Source organism: Tamandua tetradactyla, assembly GCF_023851605.1.
Source record: "Tamandua tetradactyla isolate mTamTet1 chromosome 2 unlocalized genomic scaffold, mTamTet1.pri SUPER_2_unloc_1, whole genome shotgun sequence".
NCBI classification, from domain to species: Eukaryota; Metazoa; Chordata; class Mammalia; order Pilosa; family Myrmecophagidae; genus Tamandua; species Tamandua tetradactyla.
Window position 1 is genome coordinate 151,340 of NW_027518239.1, and position 24,947 is coordinate 176,286.

The 24,947-nt window shown below is 42.0% G+C and overlaps 1 protein-coding gene across 1 annotated transcript in view; it reads left to right on the plus strand.

Moving 5' to 3' along the window:
* The first annotated feature begins 230 nt into the window (after nucleotides 1-230).
* LOC143672714 (uncharacterized) overlaps nucleotides 231-24,947 on the plus strand; it is a 40,328-nt gene continuing 15,611 nt past the window's right edge. Inside the window, exons 1-3 of the mRNA XM_077147264.1 lie at nucleotides 231-344; nucleotides 391-885; nucleotides 2,243-2,314. Coding sequence (XP_077003379.1) covers nucleotides 231-344; nucleotides 391-885; nucleotides 2,243-2,314 — 681 coding nt within the window. The remainder of the gene's footprint in view (nucleotides 345-390; nucleotides 886-2,242; nucleotides 2,315-24,947) is intronic.

Here is a 24,947-nt window from a genome sequence, read left to right on the forward strand (position 1 = left end):
TTAATGGGTCATTCATTCATTCATTTGAAATTAATTTCTAATTTGAACACGTGGTGTTTAAGTATAATTACCGACCTCGATATGTGAATTTATGAAGGGCAGAGAATCAATAACATACTATTAATTTTTTTGTGTGAAAAATAGCATATATGCAAAAAAGCTACAAGTTTCAAAGCACAGCACTACAATTAGTTGTAAAACATATTTCAGAGATTGGCCTTTTGACCCGCATGCACATGTCCAAGTTCACCACCGGGGTCCTCTTGCTGCGCTTGCGCACACCCGACTGCAAGCTCAGCAGGAATCAACACGATGCGCCTGCGCACGACCCGACCGGAGGTTTGGTGGGTCGCACGGCGCCTGCGCACACTGGCCGCCCGCTCCACCTAGACGCGTTTGCCGCCCCGTGGCCCCGTTTGCGGGTCACGGCCGTTGGCGTCTGTCGTGTCTTGGCGGGCGTTGGCGCTGGTTGCTGACCCTCAGGGAGCCACAGGGGTCCAGTCAGGGGCGGGCCGGCCTGGCCCGGGGTCCCGGGCATTTACCTGGGGCCGGGCAGCCGCGACCGAGAGCTGGAGGCCGGACGGGAGCTGGAGCCGGAGCGGGAGCGGCGGGGGCGGTGCGGGGCCTGCCCGCGGCCAGATGAGCGGGTGGCCGGACGTGGGGCCGCAGTCGCAGTTTCCTGTGCGGGTCCTGCCCGCGCCCTGGGGCCGCTGGAATCCTCGGGAGGGAGACCCTGAGGAAATTCAACATCAGGAAAGGGCTGGACGGCCTGACCGACGGATTGTCCTCGGCTGCGCAGCCGCCGCCGCCGCCGCCTGCGCCACCCGGCAGCCACGAGCTGGAGATCTTCGAGACGCTGCAGGGGAGGACTTCCAGCTCTGCAAGGTGAGCGGGGGTGGGCGCGCGGTGGCAGAGCGCCGGGGAGGGGGGGTAGCGGGTGCGGGTGGGGGTGGGGGAGCACCCGGCGGGGCGTCGAGCTGGGCGGGCGGCGGGGTGCGGGGCACGGGGAGTAGCGCGCGCGGGTGGTGAGGCTCCGGGCCTGGGAGTGTGGCGGCTAGGTGCGGGAGTGGGGCGGTGGGTGCGGCTGGGCGCAGGAGAGGGGCGGCGGAGCGGGGCTCTGGCCTGGGAAGGGGCCTGCTGGCCGGGACTCAGGGTTAGGGTCCTTGTTCACAGGGCCCTGACCCCGCCGGCGGTGCCTGGAAGCCTTTGGTGGGAGCGGTTTTGGTTTAACCCGCCAACTTGAGTTTCCTTTGGAAACGCTGTCTGATGAGTATCACTAATGCAAAGGCCAGATCTGTCCAACTGGATGTTTGATCGTGGCTTTTCTCCTAAAATGTGCAATGAGTGGCTGAAAGTACGAAATCGCATTATGTTCGGTTAAGAAGTTAGTGCTATGATTTTTGCCTGTTGAGGAGGTTAGTGCCATGGGGTGCAAAAGCCCCCTGTTGCGGTTGGTTTTAGATGTTTCTCCGTGGGGGCTTGGGCCCCATCTGTCTGGCGGGGTCTTCTGAGTTCCTCCAAGCACCTGTTAAAGAGGAGGGGGTGCTGGCCTCACCTATCTTGGGCCCTTTTGCCTTCTTTTTATTTTTTTATAATATTTTTTACTATGAATATAATGTTTATACAATGAGGAATGTATTTTGAAGTACATTGTAAGAAGTAGTTCTCAAACAAGAGTTTGATATGGGTTACAGTTCCACAGTTTTGGGTTTTCTAGCTGCTCCAAGACCCTAGCGACATAATAGAAATACCAATATAGTGATTTAACAGTCGTGATCATTTGTTACATTCTAAATTCGCTGTTATAACACCTCCTTCTCCTTTGACCCTTCTCCCAGTCTTTTAGGGATATTTGGACTCTGCCCATTCTAACTTTTTCATGTTGCAAAGTGATATCGGCAATATAACATAGGGGGATGGAACTAGTTGATGTTCTTGGAGAGGCTGGTCCCTCTGCATTTCAGGACTTACTTGGCCTAGAAACCATCTGGAGTTTGTAGGTTTCTAGAAGTAATCTTAGTGTGTGAAGCTTGTGTAGAATCTCTGATAAAGCCGTGGGTGTTCTTTAGGGGTGGCAGGAATGGTGTTACAGGTTGGAGTTGGCAGACCATGGTAATTAGCAGTATCTAACTGAGGCTTGTGTAAGAGTACCCTCCAGAGCAGCCTCTTGAGTCTACTTGAACTCCCTTAGCCACTGATACCTTATTTTATTACATTTCCTTTTCTTCTTTTGATCCGGAAGCTCTTGGAGTCATGTTCCATTTTCCCAGGGAGACTTTCACTGCTGGATGTCATGTCCTGTGAAGAGGAAAAGGTAATGATTTTACTTGTTATGTTGGGCTTAGAGAGAGGGGCCACCTCTGCGCAACAAAAGAGGTTTTCTTGGGGGTGACTCTTAGGCCTAATTTTAAGTAGGCTTTCCTATCCTTTGTGGGGGTAAGTTTCATATGAACAAACCCCCAAACTAGTGACTCAGCCTATAGCTTTAGTTGTCCAGACTGCTTGTGAGAATATCAAGAATTCAACTTGGGGAAGTTGAATTTTCCCCCGTTCTCACCATTCCCCGAAGTGGACTTTCCAAATACTTTTTTATTCACTGTTCAAATGACTCTGGGATTTATTGGGACATCACTCTGGACAAATCAACAAAATCTCCTGTCCTTCTCAAGGTTCCATGTACTTATGGTGTTCAATTAAGCTGTCTACATAAGTTATATTAGGAAATGCAATAGTCAAAGTATAAATTTTGTACCAAATAAACATTTTTTGCTTTAGTCTCACACATAATTTGAAATTTTAAAATATTAATTACCATCTATTTTCAGCACCCTGCATTAATGACATTCCTTTGTTCTTCCTCATGTGGAAACATTTTAAAAATTTGTACATGTAGTCATTATCATTATACACTCTAGACATTCCTAGATTATACCATCTCAATCTTTATTGTCTATCTTTCTTTCTCATTTCATTTGTGCCCCCAGCTCTCCTCCCTCTATTATTCCCACATTCAGCTTCATTCAGTGTTTTAACATAATTATATCACACTTAGGTAGTATTGTGCTGTCCATTTCTGAGGTTTTTACATTCAGTCCTGTTGCACAATCTGTGTCCCTTCAGCCCCAATTAACCAATGTCTTACCCTATTTCTATCTCCTGATGGTCTCTGTTACCAACAAAATTCTCCAAGTTTATTCAGTAATGTCAGTTCATATCAGTGAGACCACACAATATTTGTCTTTTTGTTTCTGGCTTATCTCACTCAGTATAATATCCTTAAGGTCCATCCATGTTGTTACATACTTCATAACTTTATTCTGTCTTACAGCTGCATAATATTCCATTGTATGTATATACCACAGTTTGTTTAGCCACTTGCCAGTTAATGGACATTTTGGCTGTGTTTCCATCTCTTGACAATTGTAATAATGCTGCTATAAACATTGGTGTGCAAATGTCTGTATGTGTCCTTGCCCTCATGTCCTCTGAGTAGATATCTAGCAGTGGTATTGCCGGGTCATATGGCAATTCTGGATTTAGCTTTTTGAGGAAACAGCCAACTGCCTTCCACAGTGGTTGCACCATTTGACATTCCCACCAACAGTAGATAAGTGTGCCTCTTTCTCCACATCCTCTCCAGCACTTGTCGTTTTCTATTTTATTGATAATGGCCATTCTGGTGGGTGTGAGATGATATCTCACTGTGGTTTTGATTTGCATTTCTCTAACAGCCATGGAAGTTGAGCATGTCTTCATGTGCCTTTTGGCCATTTGTCTTTCCTCTTCTGAGAAGTGTCTGATCATGTCTTTTGCCCGTTTTGTAATTGGGTTGGCTGTCTTTTTGTTGTTGAGTTGAACAATCTCTTTATAAATTCTGGATACTAGACCTTTATCTGATATGTCATTTTCAAATATTGTCTCCCATTGGGCAGGCTGTCTTTTTACTTTCTTGATGAAGTTCTTTGATGCGCAAAAGTGTTTACTTTTGAGGAGTTCCCATTTCTTTCTTTCTTTCTTCAGTGCTCTTGCTTTGGGTGTAAGTTCTAGAAACCCAGCTCCAGGTATAAGATTTATAAGATATTTCTGTACATTTTCTTCTAACAGTTCTATATTCTTAGATCTAATGTTTAGGTCTTTGATCCATTTTGAGTTAACTTTTGTATGGGGTTTGAAACTTGGGTCCTCTTTCATTCTTTTGCATATGGATATCCAGTTCTCTAGCCACCATTTATTGAAGAGACTCTTCTATCCCAGGTGAGTTGGTTTGACTGCCTTATCAAAGATCAATTGTCCATAAGTAAGAAGGTCTATATCTCAATACTCTATTCAATTCCATTGGTCAATATATCTATCTTTATGCCAGTACCATGCTGTTTTGTTCACTGTAGCTTTATAATATACCTTAAAGTCAGGTAGCGTGAGTCCTCCAGCTTCGTTTTTTTCTCAGGATACTTTTAGCTATTTGGTACACGTTGCCTTTCCTGACAAATTTGGTTATTGGTTTTTCTGTTTCTGAAAAGTAAGTTTTTGGGATTTTAATTGGTATTGCATCAAATCTGTAAATCAATTTAGGTTGAATTGACATCTTAACTGTACTTAGTCTTCCAATCCATGAACACGGTATGCCCTTCCATCTATTTAGGTCTTCTGTGATTTCTTGTAACAATTTCTTGCAGTTTTCTTTGTATAGGCCTTATGTCTCTTTAGTTAAATTTATTCCTAAATATTTTATTCTTTTGGTTGCTGTTGCAAATGGAATTCTTTTCTTGATTTCCCCCTTAGATTGTTCATTACTAGTGTATAGAAATACTACAGATTTTTGAGTGTTAATCTTGTAACCTGCCACTTCGCTGTGCTCATTTATTAGCTCCAGTAGTTTTGCTGTGGATTTTTCAGGGTTTTCGACATAGAGTATCCTATCATCTGCAAACAGTGAGAATTTTACTTCTTCCTTTCCAATTCTGATGCCTTGTGTTTCTTTCTTTTGTCTACTTGCTCTGGCTAGAACTTCCAACACAATGTTGAATAACAGTGGGGACAGTGGACGTCCTTGTCTTGTTCCTAATCTTAGGGGGAAAGTTATCAGTTTTTCCCCATTGGGGATGTTGTTAGCTGTGGGTCTCTCATATATTCCCTCTATCATTTTGAGGAAGTTCCCTTCTATTCCTATCCTTTGAAGTGTTTTGAACGGAAGAGTATGTTGAATTTTGTCAAATGCCTTTTCTGCATCAATCCAGATGATCATGCAGTTTTTCTGCTTTGATTTGTTGATATGGTTTTCTTATGTTGAACCCTCCTTGCATACCTGGGATGAATCCTACTTGGTCATGATGTATAATTCTTCTAATGTGTTGCTGGATTTGATTTGCTAAAACTTTGGTGAGGATTTTTGCATCTATATTCATTAGAGAGATTGGTCTGCAGTTTTCTTTTTTGTAATATCTTTGTCTGGCTTTGGTGTGAGGGTGATGTTGGCTTCGTAGAAAGATTCTGGAATGTTTGGTAAAATTCACATGTGAAGCCATCTGGTCCTGGACTTTTCTTTTTTGGGAGCTTCTTAATGACTGATTCAATTTCTTTACTTGTGATTGTTTTGTTGGGGTTGTCTATTTCTTCTCAAGTCAATGTTGGTTGTTCATGCCTTTCTAGAAAGTTGTCCATTTCATCTACATTGTTGTATTTATTAGCATCAATTTGTTTGTAGTATCCTGTCATTACTTCCTTTATTTCTGTGGGGTCAGTGGTTATGTCTCCTCTTCCATTTCTGATCTTATTTATTTGTATCCTCTCTCTTCTTTTTGTCAATCTTGCTAAGGGTCCATCAATCTTATTGATTTTCTCATAGAACCAGTTTCTGGTTTTGTTGATTTTCTCGTTTGTTTTCACATTCTCAGTTTCTTTTATTTTTCTCTGATCTTCGTTACTCCATTCCCTTTGCTTGCTTTGGGGTTAGTTTGCTGTTCTTTCTCTACTTCTTCCAAGTGGACAATTAGTTCCTCGATTTTTGCCCTTTCTTCTTTTTTGATAAAAGCATTTAGGGCAATAAATTTCCGTCTTAGCATTGCCTTTGCTGTGTCCCATAAGTTTTGATATGTTGTGTTTTCATTTTCATTTGCCTTGAGATACTCACTGATTTTTCTTATAATTTCTTCCTTGACCCACTGGTTGTTTAAGAGTGTGTTGTTGAGCCTCCACATATTTGTGAATTTTCTGACACTGTGCCTATTATTGATTTCCAACTTCATTCCTTCATTCAAATCCTTGTATGATTTCAATCTTTTTTAATTTTTTGAGACTTGCTTTGTAACCCAGCGTATGGTCTATCCTTGAGGATGATCCATGAGCACTTGAGAAAAAGGTGTATCCTGCTGTTGTGGGGTGTAATGTTTTATAAATGTCTGTTAAGTCTTGCTCATTTATTGTATTGTTCAAATTCACCGCTTCTTTATTAATCCTCTGTCTAGATGTTCTGTCCATTGATGAGCGTGGTGAATTGAAGTCTCCAATATTACGGTAGACGCGTCTGTTTCTCTTTTCATTGTTTGCCTCATGTGTTTTGGTGCATTCTGGCTCGGTGCATAAATATTTATGATTGTTATGTCTTCTTGCTGAATTGTTCCTTTTATTAATACATAGTCTCCTTCTTTGACTCTTTTAACTGTTTTACATATGAAGTCTAATTGGTTGGATATTAGAATAGCTGCTGCTGGTCTTTTCTGATTGTAATTTGCATAAAATATCTTTTCCCAACCTTTCACTTTCAACCTATATTTATCCTTGGGTCTAAGATGTGTTTCCTGTAGACAGCATATAGATAGGTCCAGTTTTTTAATCCATTCTGCCAGTCTATGTGTTTTCATTGGGGAGTTTAATCCATTGATCTTTAGTGTTATTTCTGTATGAGTAGTCCTTTCTTCTACAATTTTGCCTTTTGGATTTTATATGTCCTACCTAATTTTCCTTCTTTTTACCTTTACTCATAGTCCTCCTTTCTCCACTCTTCTCCACACCTCACCTCTCTCTTCTGTCTTTTTGTATCTGTCTCTACTGCTCCCTTTAGTATTTCTTACAGAGCTGGTCTCTTGGTCACAAATTCTCTCTGTGATGTTTTGCCTGAAAATATTTTAATTTCTCCCTCATTTTTGAAGGACAATTTTACTGGATATAGAATTCTTTGTTGGAAGTTTTTCTCTTTTAGTAGTTTAAATATATCATCCCACTGTCTTCTTGCCACCATGGTTTCTGCAGAGAAATTTATGCATAGTCGTATTGGGCTTCCCTTTTTTGTGATGGATTGCTTTTCTCTTGCTCCTTTCAAGAGTCTCTCTTTCTCTTTGACCTCTGACATTCTGAATAGTAAGTGTCTTGGAGTATGTCTGTTTGGATCTATTCTCTTTGGGGTATGCTGCACTTCTTGGATCTGTAATTTTAAGTCTTTCGTAAGAGTTGGGAAATTTTCAGTGATCGTTTCCTCCATTAGTTTTTCTCCTCCTTTCCCCTTCTCTTCTCCTTCTGGGATGCCCACAACACATATTCACGCACTTCATATTGTCATTCAGTTCCCTGAGTCCTTTCTCGTATTTTTCCATTTTTTCCCTGCATTTTCTTTTGCTTGTTGAATTTCAGATAGTCTGTCCCCCAGTTCACTAATCCTATGTTCTATCTCTCAAAATCTACCATTGTAGTTTTCCATTATTTTTTTCATCTCTTCTACTGTGCCTTTCATTCCCATAAGTTCTGTGATATGTTTTTTCAGAACTTACATTTCTTCTTTTTGTTCATTCCTTGCCTTTTTTTTTATTAATTAAAAAAAGAATTAACAAAACAATTAGAAATCATTCCAATCTACATGTACAATCAGTAATTCTTAATAACATCACATAGTTGCATATTCATCATTTCTTAGTACATTTGCATCGATTTAGAAAAAGAAATAAAAAGACAACAGAATAAGAATTAAAACAATAATAGAAAGAAAAAAAAACAAAAACAAAAAACCTATACCTCACATGCAGCTTCATTCAGTGTTTTAACATAATTGCATTACAATTGGGTAGTATTGTGCTGTCCATTTCTGAGTTTTTATATCCAGTCCCGTTGTACAGTCTGTATCCCTTCATCTCCAATTATCCCTTCTCTTTTTTTTTTTTTAATTAACGGAAAAAAAGAAATTAACCCAACATTTAGAGATCATACCATTCTACACATGCAATCATTAATTCTTAACATCATCACATAGATGCATGATCATCATTTCTTAGTACATTTGCATTGGTTTAGAAGAACTAGCAACATAACCGAAAAAGATATAGAATGTTAATATAGAGAAAAAAATAAAAGTAATAATAGTAAAATCAAAACAAAACAAAACAAAACAAAACAAAAACCTATAGCTCAGATGCAGCTTCATTCAGTGTTTTAACATGATTACTTTACAATTAGGTATTATTGTGCTGTCCATTTTTGAGTTTTTGTATCTAGTCCTGTTGCACAGTCTGTATCCCTTCAGCTTCAATTACCCATTGTCTTACCCTGTTTCTAACTCCTGCTGAACTCTGTTACCAATGACATATTTCAAGTTTATTCTCGAATGACCGTTCACATCAGTGGGACCATACAGTATTTGTCCTTTAGTTTTTGGCTGGATTCACTCAGCATAATATTCTCTAGGTCCATCCATGTTATTACATGGTTCATAAGTTTATCTTGTCTTAAAGCTGCATAATATTCCATCGTATGTATATACCACAGTTTGTTTAGCCACTCTTCTGTTGATGGAGATTTTGGCTGTTTCCATCTCTTTGCAATTGTAAATAATGCTGCTATAAACATTGGTGTGCAAATGTCCGTTTGTGTCTTTGCCCTTAAGTCCTTTGAGTAGATACCTAGCAATGGTATTGCTGGGTCGTATGGCAATTCTATATTCAGCTTTTTGAGGAACCGCCAAACTGCCTTCCACAGTGGTTGCACCCTTTGACATTCCCACCAACAGTGGATAAGTGTGCCTCTTTCTCCGCATCCTCTCCAGCACTTGTCATTTTCTGTTTTGTTGATAATGGCCATTCTGGTGGGTGTGAGATGATATCTCATTGTGGTTTTGATTTGCATTTCTCTAATGGCCAGGGACATTGAGCATCTCTTCATGTGCCTCTTGGCCATCCGTATTTCCTCTTCTGAGAGGTGTCTGTTCAAGTCTTTTTCCCATTTTGTAATTGGGTTGGCTGTCTTTTTGTTGTTGAGATGAACAATCTCTTTATAAATTCTGGATACTAGACCTTTATCTGATATATCATTTCCAAATATTGTCTCCCATTGTGAAGGCTGTCTTTCTACTTTCTTGATGAAGTTCTTTGATGCACAAAAGTGTTTAATTTTGAGGAGTTCCCATTTATTCATTTCCTTCTTCAGTGCTCTTGCTTTAGGTTTAAGGTCCATAAAACCGCCTCCAATTGTAAGATCCATAAGATATCTCCCAACATTTTCCTCTAACTGTTTTATGGTCTTAGACCTAATGTTTAGATCTTTGATCCATTTTGAGTTAACTTTTGTATAGGGTGTGAGAGATGGGTCTTCTTTCATTCTTTTGCATATGGATATCCAGTTCTCTAGGCACCATTTATTGAAGAGACTGCTCTGTCCCAGGTGAGTTGGCTTGACTGCCTTATCAAAGATCAAATGTCCATAGATGAGAGGGTCTATATCTGAGCACTCTATTCGATTCCATTGGTCGATATATCTATCTTTATGCCAATACCATGCTGTTTTGACCACTGTGGCTTCATAATATGCCTTAAAGTCAGGCAGCGCGAGACCTCCAGCTTCGTTTTTTTTCCTCAAGATGTTTTTAGCAATTCGGGGCACCCTGCCCTTCCAGATAAATTTGCTTATTGGTTTTTCTATTTCTGAAAAATAAGTTGTTGGGATTTTGATTGGTATTGCATTGAATCTGTAAATCAATTTAGGTAGGATTGACATCTTAACTATATTTAGTCTTCCAATCCATGAACACGGTATGCCCTTCCATCTATTTAGGTCTTCTGTGATTTCTTTTAGCAGTTTTTTGTAGTTTTCTTTATATAGGTTTTTTGTCTCTTTAGTTAAATTTATTCCTAGGTATTTTATTCTTTTAGTTGCAATTGTAAATGGGATTCGTTTCTTGATTTCCCCCTCAGCTTGTTCATTACTAGTGTATAGAAATGCTACAGATTTTTGAATGTTGATCTTGTAACCTGCTACTTTGCTGTACTCATTTATTAGCTCTAGTAGTTTTGTTGTGGATTTTTCGGGGTTTTCGACGTATAGTATCATATCGTCTGCAAACAGTGATAGTTTTACTTCTTCCTTTCCAATTTTGATGCCTTGTATTTCTTTTTCTTCTCTAATTGCTCTTGCTAGAACCTCCAACACAATGTTGAATAATAGTGGTGATAGTGGACATCCTTGTCTTGTTCCTGATCTTAGGGGGAAAGTTTTCAATTTTTCCCCATTGAGGATGATATTAGCTGTGGGTTTTTCATATATTCCCTCTATCATTTTAAGGAAGTTCCCTTGTATTCCTATCTTTTGAAGTGTTTTCAACAGGAAAGGATGTTGAATCTTGTCAAATGCCTTCTCTGCATCAATTGAGATGATCATGTGATTTTTCTGCTTTGATTTGTTGATATGGTGTATTACATTAATTGATTTTCTTATGTTGAACCATCCTTGCATACCTGGGATGAATCCTACTTGGTCATGATGTATAATTCTTTTAATGTGTTGTTGGATATGATTTGCTAGAATTTTATTGAGGATTTTTGCATCTGTATTCATTAGAGAGATTGGTCTGTAGTTTTCTTTTTTTGTAATATCTTTGCCTGGTTTTGGTATGAGGGTGATGTTGGCTTCATAGAATGAATTAGGTAGTTTTCCCTCCACTTCGATTTTTTTGAAGAGTTTGAAGAGAATTGGTACTAATTCTTTGTGGAATGTTTGGTAGAATTCACATGTGAAGCCATCTGGTCCTGGACTTTTCTTTTTAGGAAGCTTTTGAATGACTAATTCAATTTCTTTACTTGTGATTGGTTTGTTGAGGTCATCTATGTCTTCTTGAGTCAAAGTTGGTTGTTCATGTCTTTCCAGGAACCCGTCCATTTCCTCTAAATTGTTGTATTTATTAGTGTAAAGTTGTTCATAGTATCCTGTTATTACCTCCTTTTTTCTGTGAGGTCAGTAGTTATGTCTCCTCTTCCATTTCTGATCTTATTTATTTGCATCCTCTCTCTTCTTCTTTTTGTCAGTCTTGCTAAGGGCCCATCAATCTTATTGATTTTCTCATAGAACCAACTTCTGGCCTTATTGATTTTCTCTATTGTTTTCATGTTTTCAATTTCATTTATTTGTGTTCTAATCTTTGTTATTTCTTTCCTTTTGCTTGCTTTGGGGTTAGCTTGCTGTTCTTTCTCCAGTTCTTCCAAATGGATAGTTAATTCCTGAATTTTTGCCTTTTCTTCTTTTCTGATATAGGCATTTAGAGCAATAAATTTCCCTCTTAGCACTGCCTTTGCTGCGTCCCATAAGTTTTGATATGTTGTGTTTTCATTTTCATTCGCCTCGAGGTATTTGCTAATTTCTCTTGCAATTTCTTCTTTGACCAAGTCGTTGTTTAAGAGTGTGTTGTTGAGCCTCCACGTATTTGTGAATTTTCTGGCACTCTGCCTATTATTGATTTCCAACATCATTCCTTTATGGTCCGAGAAAGTGTTGTGTAAGATTTCAATCTTTTTAAATTTGTTAAGACTTGCTTTGTGACCCAGCATATGGTCTATCTTTGAGAATGATCCATGAGCACTTGAGAAAAAGGTGGATCCTGCTGTTGTGGGATGTAATGTCCTATAAATGTCTATTAAGTCTAGTTCATTTATAGTAATATTCAGATTCTCTATTTCTTTGTTGATCCTCTGTCTAGATGTTCTGTCCCTTGATGAGAGTGGTGAGTTGAAGTCTCCAACTATTATGGTATATGAGTCTATTTCCCTTTTCAGTGTTTGCAGTATATTCCTCACGTATTTTGGGGCATTCTGATTCGGTGCGTAAATATTTATGATTGTTATGTCTTCTTGTTTAATTGTTCCTTTTATTAGTATATAGTGTCCTTCTTTGTCTCTTTTAACTGTTTTACATTTGAAGTCTAATTTGTTGGATATTAGTATAGCCACTCCTGCTCTTTTCTGGTTGTTATTTGCATGAAATATCTTTTCCCAACCTTTCACTTTCAACCTATGTTTATCTTTGGGTCTAAGATGTGTTTCCTGTAGACAGCATATAGAAGGATCCTGTTTTTTAATCCATTCTGCCAATCTATGTCTTTTGATTGGGGAATTCAGTCCATTGACATTTAGTGTTATTACTGTTTGGATAATATTTTCCTCTAACATTTTGCCTTTTGTATTATATATATCATATCTGATTCTCCTTCTTTCTACACTCTTTTCCATATCTCTGTCTTCTGTCTTTTTGTATCTGACTCTAGTGCTCCCTTTAGTATTTCTTGCAGAGCTGGTCTCTTGGTCACAAATTCTTTCAGTGACTTTTTGTCTGAGAATGTTTTAATTTCTCCCTCATTTTTGAAGGATAATTTTGCTGGATATAGGAGTCTTGGTTGGCAGTTTTTCTCTTTTAGTATTTTAAATATATCATCCCACTGTCTTCTAGCTTCCATGGTTTCTGCTGAGAAATCTACACAAAGTCTTATTGGGTTTCCCTTGTATGTAATGGATTGTTTTTCTCTTGCTGCTTTCAAGATCTTCTCTTTCTCTTTGACCTCTGACATTCTAACTAGTAAGTGTCTTGGAGAACGCCTATTTGGGTCTAATCTCTTTGGGGTGCGCTGCACTTCTTGGATCTGTAATTTTAGGTCTTTCATAAGAGTTGGGAAATTTTCAGTGATAATTTCTTCCATTAGTTTTTCTCCTCCTTTTCCCTTCTCTTCTCCTTCTGGGACACCCACAACACGTATATTTGTGCGGTTCATATTGTCCTTGAGTTCCCTGATACCCTGTTCAAATTTTTCCATTCTTTTCCCTATAGTTTCTGTTTCTTTTTGGAATTCAGATGTTCCATCCTCCAAATCACTAATTCTATCTTCTGTCTCTTTAAATCTATCATTGTAGCTATCCATTATTTTTTCTATGTTTGCTACTTTATCCTTCACTTCCATAAGTTCTGCGATTTGTTTTTTCAGTTTTTCTATTTCTTCTTTATGTTCAGCCCATGTCCTCTTCATGTCCTCCCTCAATTTATCGATTTCATTTTTGAAGAGGTTTTCCATTTCTGTTCGTATATTCAGCATTAGTTGTCTCAGCTCTTGTGTCTCATTTGAGCTATTGGTTTGTTCCTTTGACTGAGCCATATTCTCAATCTTTTGAGCGTGGACAGTTATCTTCTGCTGCTGGCGTCTGGGCATTTATTCAGATTTCTCTTGGTGTTGGACCCAGCAAGGTTGTAATATTTTTCTGTGAAATCTCTGGGTTCTGTTTTTCTTATCCTGCCCAGTAGGTGGCGCTCGTGGCACACGTTTTTCTGCGGGTCCCACCAGTAAAAGGTGCTGTGGGACCTTAAACTTTGGAAAACTCTTGCCGTCCTGGGGGAATCAATGGTTTTCACCCTACAGTATTGTATCAGGATTAAAGGGCATGGCTTTCCTGGGGTACACAACACCTTAAAAACAGCACAGGGGCATAAATGTTTATGTACCTAGTAACACAGCTTCAAAAAACATGCAGCACAGACTGATAGAACAAAAGAGAAAGGTAAAAAAGTTTACAATAATAGTCATAAGATTTAACATTATTTTATCAATAATTGATTGAATAAGAAGACACTGTTGATATGGATATAGAAGACTCAAAGAGCACTATCAACCAACTTAACCTTTAATTAAAATTTATATACCTTTAAAAAACATATTTAAAGTAATATCTTAGGAAAAATACCTGTTGCTACCTGCATGCAATGTGATTTATTTTCCCTATAAATTAAGCCCATTTAACATGTCTATAACATTGTATTTTTGTATTTTTTTATCAGCCTTAGGTATAATATGGAGTACAATTTAAGGAGTAGATTTCAAGAATATTGACTTTGATTGCCCATATGTGTAAACTAAGTTGGTTTGATTCTCACTCCAATCTCTTCCAAATTGTGACCTATGTGAGGCACTTATGAAAGTTTAAAAAGTTATTTTTAAAGTTGCTTTCAAAATGCTTTTGCACCTTAGTGAACGGCTTTCACAAATAAATTTATAGTTTTATATATATTTTTCATAGATATATTAATATTTAGTTTATTTCCATAAAATATTTTTATTGACTAATACCAGTTTTCTTCATCCTATTGAAAAGAAAGATTAGAGTGTACTGGTTTAACCAAGGGTACTAAAATCAGACTATCTTGGATAGAATCCCAGAAATTCCATTTACAAGTTGTGTGAACTTTGGCAAATTATTTTAACATTTTCATCCCAATTTTCTCTAAAACATGGAGATAATAATAGCTATATGTCTGGTGTGACGTTTAAGAGTCTACCCATAAGCAGCAGTAATAATGATGTCTGGCACATGGCAAGATTTCAATAAATGTGAACCACTATTCCTTTAAAAAGACTTTTTTATTCATCCTCAAAGAAGGCATTAAGTTGAAGTATTATTTTCCTACTGCAAATGCGGAGTGTATTTTATCAATAGGGTTGGGAATAGTTAGGAAAAAGGCACAACAGTGAAAGAAAGGATAACTAAAAGTGACTGATGGTGGTATGTTAGTGTATCTGGTTGGAGGCACCTTCAGTACAGTGAGAATCTTCACAGAAAGCACTTTAAACAACAGGACAGTGCATTTCTGCTTTCTTTTAAATCCACAATTCAAAGCCTCACTTGCCTCACATGGGAGACTGACCCAGAACACTAGAGAGAGATCTTCAAGGATAAGGTTGCTCAATAATGTCAAAGATTACCAGTGATCAAAAGCAAGGTTCCAGTGACTGCACATCATGTCCAAAAGGTCAGGAACACCTGATAAAACTCCCACAGCCAGTTCTTCTGCAGGTTTTCTGGCTGGAAAGAAGAAAAAAGTGAAAAACCATTAGACATAGAAAATGCCCAACAGCTGTGCACAGACCCACCTGTACAAACAGCCTCTACAAGGGGGTACCCCAACCTGGCAAAGGGCAGCCCCTGGACCCTGCAACCCGGCCCACTGTCCCCCACCTCCCAGGCACAACTCAGGCACCTTGCCTCCTGGGTATGCCGTGGGACCCTGGGGAGGAGGATATGGCGGGGGAGAGGGGGACCTGGGGGGTGGTTAACAGGCACAGGGACACTCGGGGTTCACCATGCAGACCTTGGGGGGCGTCACTGCAAGGACCCTGGGGGAGAATGCAGTGGGGGACTAGGGGAGGGATGTCACACTGCTAATCCATGCAGGCACACGGTGGAAACCCTGGGGGGATGGATACCACAGAGACACTAAGGCTGAATGCATGGGGACCGTGGAGGGTGGACACCACGGGGACCTGGGAGTGGATACCATGGGGGACCTGGGATGGACGCCATGGGACCCATGGAGGGTGGAGGCCACAGGGACCTGTGGTAGACTCTGTGGGGACCTGGAATGAAGGGATGGGGACCATGGAGTCTGGATGCTGTGGGGACCGTGGAGGGTGGACACCGTGGGAACCATGAAGGGTGGATGCCATGGGGACCTGGCATGGATGGTGTGTGGACCTGGCAGCGGATACTGTAGGGACCTGGGGTGGACACCATGGAAAACACAGACAACCTCTGTGTTTTGGGGACTGTGCAGGGTGGATGCCACAGGGACCTGGGGTGGATGCTGTGAGAACCGTGGAGGGTGGTAACCATGGGGACCTGAGCTCGACACCTTGAGGACCTGGGCTGGATGCTCTGGGGACTATGCATGGTGGACACTGCAGTTTCCTGGGGTGGACACCCTGGGAACCACAGAGGGTGGATGTCACAGAGACCTTGGCTCCGAACAAGGAGGATGCACCCACTGGAGAAGTGAGACGTTCAGAGTCCTCGCCTGCCCACTGGCACAGTGGGGCCACCTTGGAGGGTGGCAGCAAGGACGTGGGGGAAGTAGTGTCAGGCAGTGGGCACCTGTGTGAGTGTCTTTGGAGGCCCCGGGAGGCGACGAGGATGTGCTTTTCTACACGGCCCTGCCCTGGCCTGCCACCTCTGGGAAGCTGGAACCCCTGGCTCTGTGGTGCTTATAAAGCAGAAACTTCACACACACCACGAAGGGGATTGTTCAGAAGGGGGGGTGGCATTCACGGGGTCAGCAGTAAATGTCGGGGCTTTGAGGACAGAGAAGCCCCAGCCCTGCTGAAGGGATTTGGGCCTAGGGCACCTGGTCAGGACTGCCCAGGCAGTGACAACATGTGGCACCCTGCACAAGGGAGGACTGCCCTGCAGCTGGGGCAACTCAGCCTTGTCTGGTCCCTGTCACTCCACCCTGGGCCGCAGGGCCGCTCACCAGTGCCCGCCATGGACTGCTGGCCCTGCCCAGGCCAAGAAGTTGGGAAGAAGACTCTGGGATGTGCAGGAGGAGACCTCAGGATGGGACCTTGGCACTAAAGCCCACTTGAGCACCAGCCCCAGGTGGGACAGGCTCCAAGTACCTGAGATGTGGGTGGGGCCTGGAGGCCCCCTCAGGACAGACCCACAGCCAGGAGCCAGCCAGCAGGTGTCACACCAGGAAGAAGGCCAGGAAGTGACCATCCATACATCTGGGAAGCCAGGGTAGCACCAAACTCAGTGCAGCCCACCCAGCATCAGCACCAGAAACAGCCCCTCTTTCCTCCTCTTCACGCCCGGCTAGAACCAGCAGACACCATCAAAAGATAAACTACACAACTGAAAAGGGGCACGGGATATGAACACACTCAGAAGCCCACGAAGAGATGCTCAGCTCACCAGTCACTAAAGACACACAACCCAGACCACAAGAGACCACCTCATACCACTCAGATGCCCATAACCATCATCAAGAGTTAACCTTTAAATAAACAATGACAACACCAGGGAAACCCCAGATACTGTGTCAACAGGAGGGACACCCAAGTCAGTAGGCTAAGCCCTTGATCCTGAGGCTTACTCTTGCTTATGTAGGGAGCACAGAAGCTTAGCCTACCTATAGGCATGCCTACGAGTTACTTCTGGAGGACCTCTTTTGTTGCTCAGATGTGGCCTCACCCTCTTGAAGCCCAACTCTGCAAGTGAAATCATTGCCCTTCCCCTAAGTGGGACCTGACATCCAGGGGTGAAAGTCTCCCTGGCAACGTCGGAAGTGACTCCAGGGATGAGCCTGGCCCTGGCACCGTTGGATCAACAATGTCTTCCAGACCAAAATGGGGAAAAGAAGTGTTAACAAATAAGGTATCAGTGGCTGAGAGTTCAAATAGAATTGAGAGGCTCCTCTGGAGGTCACTCTTATGCATGCTGCATTTACACATTGCCACCTATCATACCTTGCCAAACCCCAACCAAAACCGTTCCTGCCAATCCTAAACAACATCTCGGGCAACACATAAAAATAGACAAAGGTTCCATGCACTAGGGTAACTTTCAGTAACCTACAACCTCCACGTGAGTCCCTGGACCAGAGAAATACAGAGGGCGCAACCCTTCCAGAACATCAACTCGTTCCTTCCATCCCCATACCCCATACCCCATATTATCGACAGTCCCTTCCAACAGTGAAACAGTTAAAAAGGGCACAGCCCTAAAGAGTGGGAGGAAGACCAAAGATGGAGATTGAGTTATACAGAGAAGGTAGGGTTTAACAAAGGAGTATGGCTGCAGAATCATTGAACTGATGTCCCTTTTAGTCTCCAGTATCTCAAGCAGCTAGAAGTAAAAACCTCAAATTGTGGAATTGTAACCCACACCAAAAACTGAAAGCTGTTCTACTAATGTGCCTTGAAACTTGCTGCTCTTTTCTATGTCACATTTCTCAACAACAACAACGAAAAAGCAATGACAAGCCCTGGCAAAGATGGGAGAACTGGAACCGCGCGCAGCTGCTGCCGGGACCTGTGCGGCAACTCCGGAAAGCAGTAAACAACTCGCCTGTGCCAGCACCCCACTCCCAGTGTGCGTGCTCCGAGAGCTGGAAAGCCGCCGAGAACACCTGCACGTGGTGAGCACTGCAACTCCCTCCACAAGGACCGCACAGCGGGGGCCACGTGGGCGCCCACCACGGAAGACCCACACACAAACGGGACCAGCCATAGGACCGGGCGCTGTCGCACCACCAAAGGAGCAAAGGCCTGACGCGCGGGAGAGAAGCGGACACGGAACGAGGGACGCGGTCAGCTCCAAGTACTGAAGCGTCCAGAGTAGGGACATCCTAGAGACAGGGGCAGACTGTGGTCGCCAGGCCTGGGGGTGACTCGGGGTGACTGCGGGGTGACAAAGTGTTCTAAAGTAGATTAATGCAATGGTGGCGCCAGTTTGTAAAGACGCTAAACAACATCGCGGTATAGGCTTTAAACAGGCGCTTTTACGGTATATAAACTGCATCTCAGTTAAAGGTAGGTATAAAAGAAATTTAAGATATGAATTTGCACAGCATTTAAGTAAAACGGGTTAAAAAAAAGGATGAAGCAAACGGAAGGGTGGGTAAGTTTGGGGTCCGGGCTCCAGACTCCAGGGTCGTGTTCCCGGGGCCATATTCAGAGACCGGTTTTCGGTATTCGAGGGGGCCACGGGTTCTAGGCCGGAGACAAAGTGCCTGAGTTGTGCCTGGAAGGTGGGTGACAGGGTGGGTGCAAGGTCCAGGGGCTGCCCTTTGCCAGGTTGGGGTACCCCCTTGTGGAGGATGTTTGTACAGGTGGGTCTGTGCACAGCTGTCGGGCATTTTCTGTGTCTAATGGTTTTTCACTTTTTTCTTCTTTCCATCCAGCAAGCCTGCAGAAGAACCGGCTGCAGGAGTTTTATCAGGTGAGCTGCTTCTCACAGCTGCTGCGTACTCATGCCTCCCTACTCCTCTGGGCAGCAACTCCGAGCCCTGGTGGCTGGTTCTGGAGAGCCTCTGCTGGTAAGTGTTGCTTCAGGGCTGTGAGGCACGCAGAACAAAAGTGTAGATGAGCCCCTGGAGGCGCTGGTGGGGATGCCACACAGAGAGGCCAAGGTCAACGTGGTGTTTTATCTCCCAGCTGCCAGTGTTTTTGCTTGGGGGTGTCTGTGTTTGGGGTTGCTCTCCAGGGGGAGAAAGTCTCAGGTGGTGGGGCCCCGGGCCCTTGTCTATCCAAGTGCATCTGCCTGCAGTCCAGCCCTCCGCAGACTTATGGTTTCAGGGGTCCAGGTTGGAGGGGGAAGCAGGCCAGGCTTTCTGTGGGTCCGTGAGAGCCCTGGGGTAGAACTGGGATGTCATCCTGGCATTTCTCAACCTTATTTGACCCATTCCCCATGCTTTTCCCATGCAGTCCTGTTCCACAATGGGGCAAGGTCACTGTTCTTGGGCAGCAGGCGGAGGGGTTCTCTGGAGGCCCATTTCATCTCCCCTCCTTGCACACACCCCAGGCCCCCAGAGGCTGTCTTGGGTGTTGTGGCTCGTGAGTGTGGGCCTTGCATAGGTGTGAGAGTGGAGACACTATTGGAAACTCAGGGTGTCGGGTGAGGACGATGCAGGTGGAGGGGCAGGTGGTGTGAAGGCATGGCCTGGACCACTGTGGCTCTTGGCAGAGCAGTGGTGACTGGCTGGGGATAGGGAGGGTACCCTATCCAGAGATGCAGGGCAGAGCAGTCAAGGCACGGGGCTGGGTTTGGAGCATCCGGACAGCCCTCTCAGGCCATGGTGTCTTGGAGCTGAGGCAGGTGGTGCTCTGTGGAAACTGTGCAGGTGGGATGACAGCAAGGCCACAGATAAGTTTGTGGCACACCTGTAGCAGCCAGGGCCACGGCTGAGGCAGTGCACCCACTGTGCATGGTGGGATGCTCTGGCTGGCCTTGCCAGGCACCTCAGAGGGTCGAGGGTGGAGGCTGAGTAGGGCACATCAGGGTGAATTTCTGCTACATGGCAGTGCTGACACCTAGGAGCCAGTAGTGGGGTGAGGTGGAGGGAGGGCTAGCCTGAGGGGGAAGTCTGGGCAGGAGGAGGCCAACAGGGGTCTTTGGGGCCTGGTAGGCTGGCGAGAGTCCTCAGGCTGTGTGACCAGAGCACACCAAGCGGTGCAGCTCTCTTGGCTCCCTGCTTCCTGTCATTTTGGGTGAGAGCAGATGCCATGTCAGGTGGCAGCTTTAGCTGAGTGCATTGGTTTTGAGGCTTCTCTCTCCTCCAGTCAGCTCAGTTCTGATTGGTTTTGCCTGTGCTAGAACTTGAAAAATGGAAATCCAGCAGAAAATAAACTTAGGTTTGGTTTCTTTCACTCTGCAGAATGTTTTTGAGATTATTCCATGTCGTTGCCTTATCAGTAGTTCACTCATTTTTACAGCTGAGCATGGCATGGGAATCCTGCAATCCATCCATTTTCCTGCTGATGGAAATATGGTAGTGTCCAATTTTGTCTGTCATGAACAATACTGCTGTGACCATTCTTGTGGAAAGCCCTCTGTGGACCTGGCTTTCCTGTACCTTTGATAAATTCCCAGGAATGGAATTGTCAGGGTATAGGGTTTGTCACTGTCAGGTTCATGTGTCCACTTGGCCAGGTGCTGGTACTTGTTTGGTTGGGCAAGTGTTGGCCTGTCTGTTGCCATGAGGACATTTCTTAGAATTCAGTCACAATCACGTCGGCTGCATCCACAGCTGATTCCATTTGTAACTAGCCAAGAGAAATGTCTCCTGCAATGAGTGATGGTTAATCTAATCACTGGAAGCCTTTTAAGGAGGATTCAGAAGAGACAGGCTCCCTTCCTGCTTCAGCTGGGGAGCCTCTCCTGTGGAGTTCTTCTAGACCCTCCATCGGAGTCCTCAGCTTCACAGCCTGCCCTATGGATTTTGGACTCTGCATTCCCACAGTTACATGAGACAGTTTTAGAAATTTTCTATTTTCAGATATTTCCTGTTGATTCTGTTTACTAATCAAATGGCTTACTAGGTTTCAAAATAATATGCATGGAAAAATTATAAAAGTATGTATTTTAATTATATCAAGCAAAAGTGTGCAATTTTAGTTTAACAAAGCACTAGGAAGGATGGATGGAAGAAGGGAAGGAAAGAAGGAAGGGAGTGAGGAAGGCCAGGAAGGAAGGATAAGGCTAAATTTCCTTCACTTTTACAATTCCAAAGCATAGTTACAGAATCATTGCTTCCTACAATAGCCAGTCTCCAGTATAAGCCCCCACAAGTTCCACCTGCAAGTACTCACACTCTTTTATAGGGTCCTTACACATTTTGCCAAGGCTGGTTTGTGTAACCAAATGTATCAATAGTATACGATACAAAGTTGGTCAGGCACTTTGATAGTAGGTGATAAAGGACTAAGGCTTCCAATGTGGGTTCTCTCTCTTTCTCTCTTCTGTCTCTCTATTTCAGTCTCTCTCCTCTTTTTTATATCTTTTACTCAGGGGGAAACAAGATGCCATGTAGGAAAAAACTCTTTAAAGTGGTCCATGCAATGACAACAACCATTTGACTGAGCTTGAAGCCCATTCTTCTTCCAAAGTTCAGTCTTCAGAAGAAAGCAGCCTCAACAATTTGACTGCAATCTCCTGAGGGATCCAGTCAGCTAAGGCACTCCTAAATTCCCAGTCCTCAGAAGTTGGGGGAAATAAGATATTTTTGTTGATTTAAGATGCGAACTTTTATGGTAATTTGTTATGCAGCAAAATATAACTAATACACTAACAGACTTTTTATAAATATAGCATATCATTCAAATGAAAACCTTACAAAGGTAGATTTATTTTAAGCAACCAGGTTTAAGTATTCAAGAGGAAAATAGTTCTTTAGCATTCGTAAATTAAGTAAATTATATTCAAGGATAGGGCATCATGTTTGATATTAATGTTATTAGCATAATTGTTTTAAGAAGGAATGGTTATCTTGATATATATATATCAAAAGATATTGCTAAAATTCAGCAATCATTTCTTATTTAAAAAAGCTCAGTGCATGCAGACTGGAGGAATATTTTTATAAGATGTTATAAATTTGAATTGAAACAACACCATAACCTTATTTTTGGTGACTCAACTGAGACATTTCCCCAAAATTTCAGAATAAGAAAAGAGCACCTTTTAATTTTAAGCTAAATTAAAATCAAGACATTGATATTAGGCATCTTCTGTTTCTAGAATATCTAAAGAAAGGGAATATTCTCCTAGTGGGATGCTTGGCTCAGCAGTGAAGAATATTTACTTAGGTATAATAATACAGGGATTGCTTACTGATTTTCATGGACACATGTAAGACATTACTGTGATTATAATACACAAGTGAAGACATGCACAAATCTCAACATCCTTGACAATTTGTAAAAGGAAGAATGTAGCTTCCAATAGGGAGGAGAAAAGGGGATTAAAAAAATTCTCATCTTACCCAGAGGGGAGTTTAGATACTGAATAAAATATTTGAAAATGAAATGTAGGCATGTTTTGGTTTGCTAAAGTTATTGGAATGCAATATAGCAGAAATGGTCTCGTGTTTTCAGAGGGGATTTATTAAGTTACAAATTTACTGTCTTAAGGCCATGAAAATGTCCAAATTAAGGCACCCAGAAAGAGATAGATTGACTCTGAGAAAACTCCTATAGTATCTGGGTTTTCTCTGTCACATTTGAAGGAACATCATGTCATGTGCTGTCCTTCTCTCCCAGCTTCTAGTTTCAGATGGTTCACTAAGTTCCTGTTTTCAGTGGCTTTCACCCTAAGAATCTGTGGCTCCTCATTTAGCTTCTCCAGGATAGACTCTGGGTTTCATGTCTTAGCTTAGCATCTCCAAACACCTGTGTCTTGGGTTTGTCTCTCTGCTCTCTGTGTTAGGTCTGAACTCTAAGATTTCTGCCTGTTACTCTCTTCATACAGAGCTCCACAAAACGTATTAAGATTCCCCTTGAAAATGTAGAGCTGTGTTCCAGTAGCCATGTTTCTTGATGATGATTGAACAATGATATAGCTTTCACAACGTGACTCTGATTGTGAAAACCTTGTGTGTGATGTTCCTTTTATCTACCATATCAACAGACGAGTAGAACATATGGAATAAAAATAAATAATAGGGGAAACAATGTTAAAATAAATTTAGTTTGAAATACTAGTGATAAATGAAAGTGAGGGGTAAGGGGTATGTTATGTATAATCTTTTTTTTCCTGTTATTGTTTTATTTCTTTTTCTGTTGTCTTATTATTTCTTTTTCTAAATTGATGCAAATATCCTAAGAAATGATGAATATGCAACTATGTAATGATATTAAGAATTACTGATTATATATGTAGAATGGAATGATATGTTAATGTTTTTGTTGTTAATTTTTTAAATTTAAAAAATAAAAAAATAAAAAATAAATTAAAAAAAAGATTCCCCTTGAATGGATCACATCTCTCTCTAATCAAAAGGTCCCAATCACAATCAGTGAGGGGAAAAGTATCTGCAGAGTCCCCTTCAGGGACTGGTGAGAACGGGGAGAAATTCAACTTCCCCAAGTTGAATTCTTGATATTCTCACAAGCAGTGTGGACAACCAAAGCTATAGGCTGAGCCCCCGGTCTTGGGGTTTGTTCATATTAAACTTAACCCTGCAAAGGATAGGTCAAGTCTACTTAAAATTTAGGCCCAAGAGTCACTCCCAAGAGAGCCTCTTTTGTTGCTCAGATGTGGCCTGTCTCTCCAGCCAACACAACAAGCAGTCTCACCACCCTACCCCTCTCTACATGGGACATGACTCCCAGGGGTATGGACCTTCCTGGCAGCGTGGGACAGAGATCTTGGAATGAGCTGAGACTCAGCATCAAGGGACTGAGAAAACCTTCTAGACCAAAAGGGGGAAGAGTGATATAAGACAAAGTGTCAATGACTGAGAGACTCTAAACAGAGTCGAGAGGTTATCCTGGAGGTTATTCTTATGTATCAAGTAGATATCATCTTGTTATTCAAGACATAATTGAGAGGCTGGAGGGAACTGCCTGAAAATGTAGAGCTATGTTCCAGTAGCCATGTTTCTTAAGGATGATTGAATAATGATACAGCTGTCACAATGTGACTGTGTGATTGTGAAAACCTTGCGTCTGATGCTCCTTTTATCTACCTTGTCAACAAAGGAGTAGAACATATGGAATAAAAATAAATAATAGGGGGAACATATGCTAAAATAAATTTAGTTTGAAATGCTAGTGATCAATGAAAGCGAGGGAAAAGGGGTATGGTAGGTATAGTCTTTTTTTTTCGTTCCTGTGTTCATTTTATTTCTTTTTCTATTGTCTTTTTATGAATTAATGCAAATGATCTAAGAAATGATGAATATGCACCTAAGTGATGATATTGTGAATTACTGATTATGTATGATGTTTTGTTTTGTTTCTTAATTTTTTAATTAATAAATACATTTAAAAAAAAAGGTCCCAATCACAATTGAGTGGGTTACATCTCCTGTGGAAACATCCTAATCAAAAGGTCCCACCCAACAATAGGTCTGCTCCTACAAGATTGCATTAGAAGGACATGGCTTTCCTGGGGTACATAAAACTTTCAAACCAGTATAAGGTGTAAGTGTATTAATTAAAGGAACACAGTTCACCAATGTTAGAAGAAAAAATAATGTTATAACCATCAACCTTTAAGAGGAAGGAGCAAGAAAGGGGAAACTATAGGTAAAATAAATTGTCATCCAGCACAGAGGGACAACAGTAGCTACTGTCTGAAGTTGATGGTTAAAGAAATAGAGGAATTGTTATTTTATTTAGGAATATGGTGAGAACAATTAGAATCAGAATAGTCGACCAGTTATTGTTT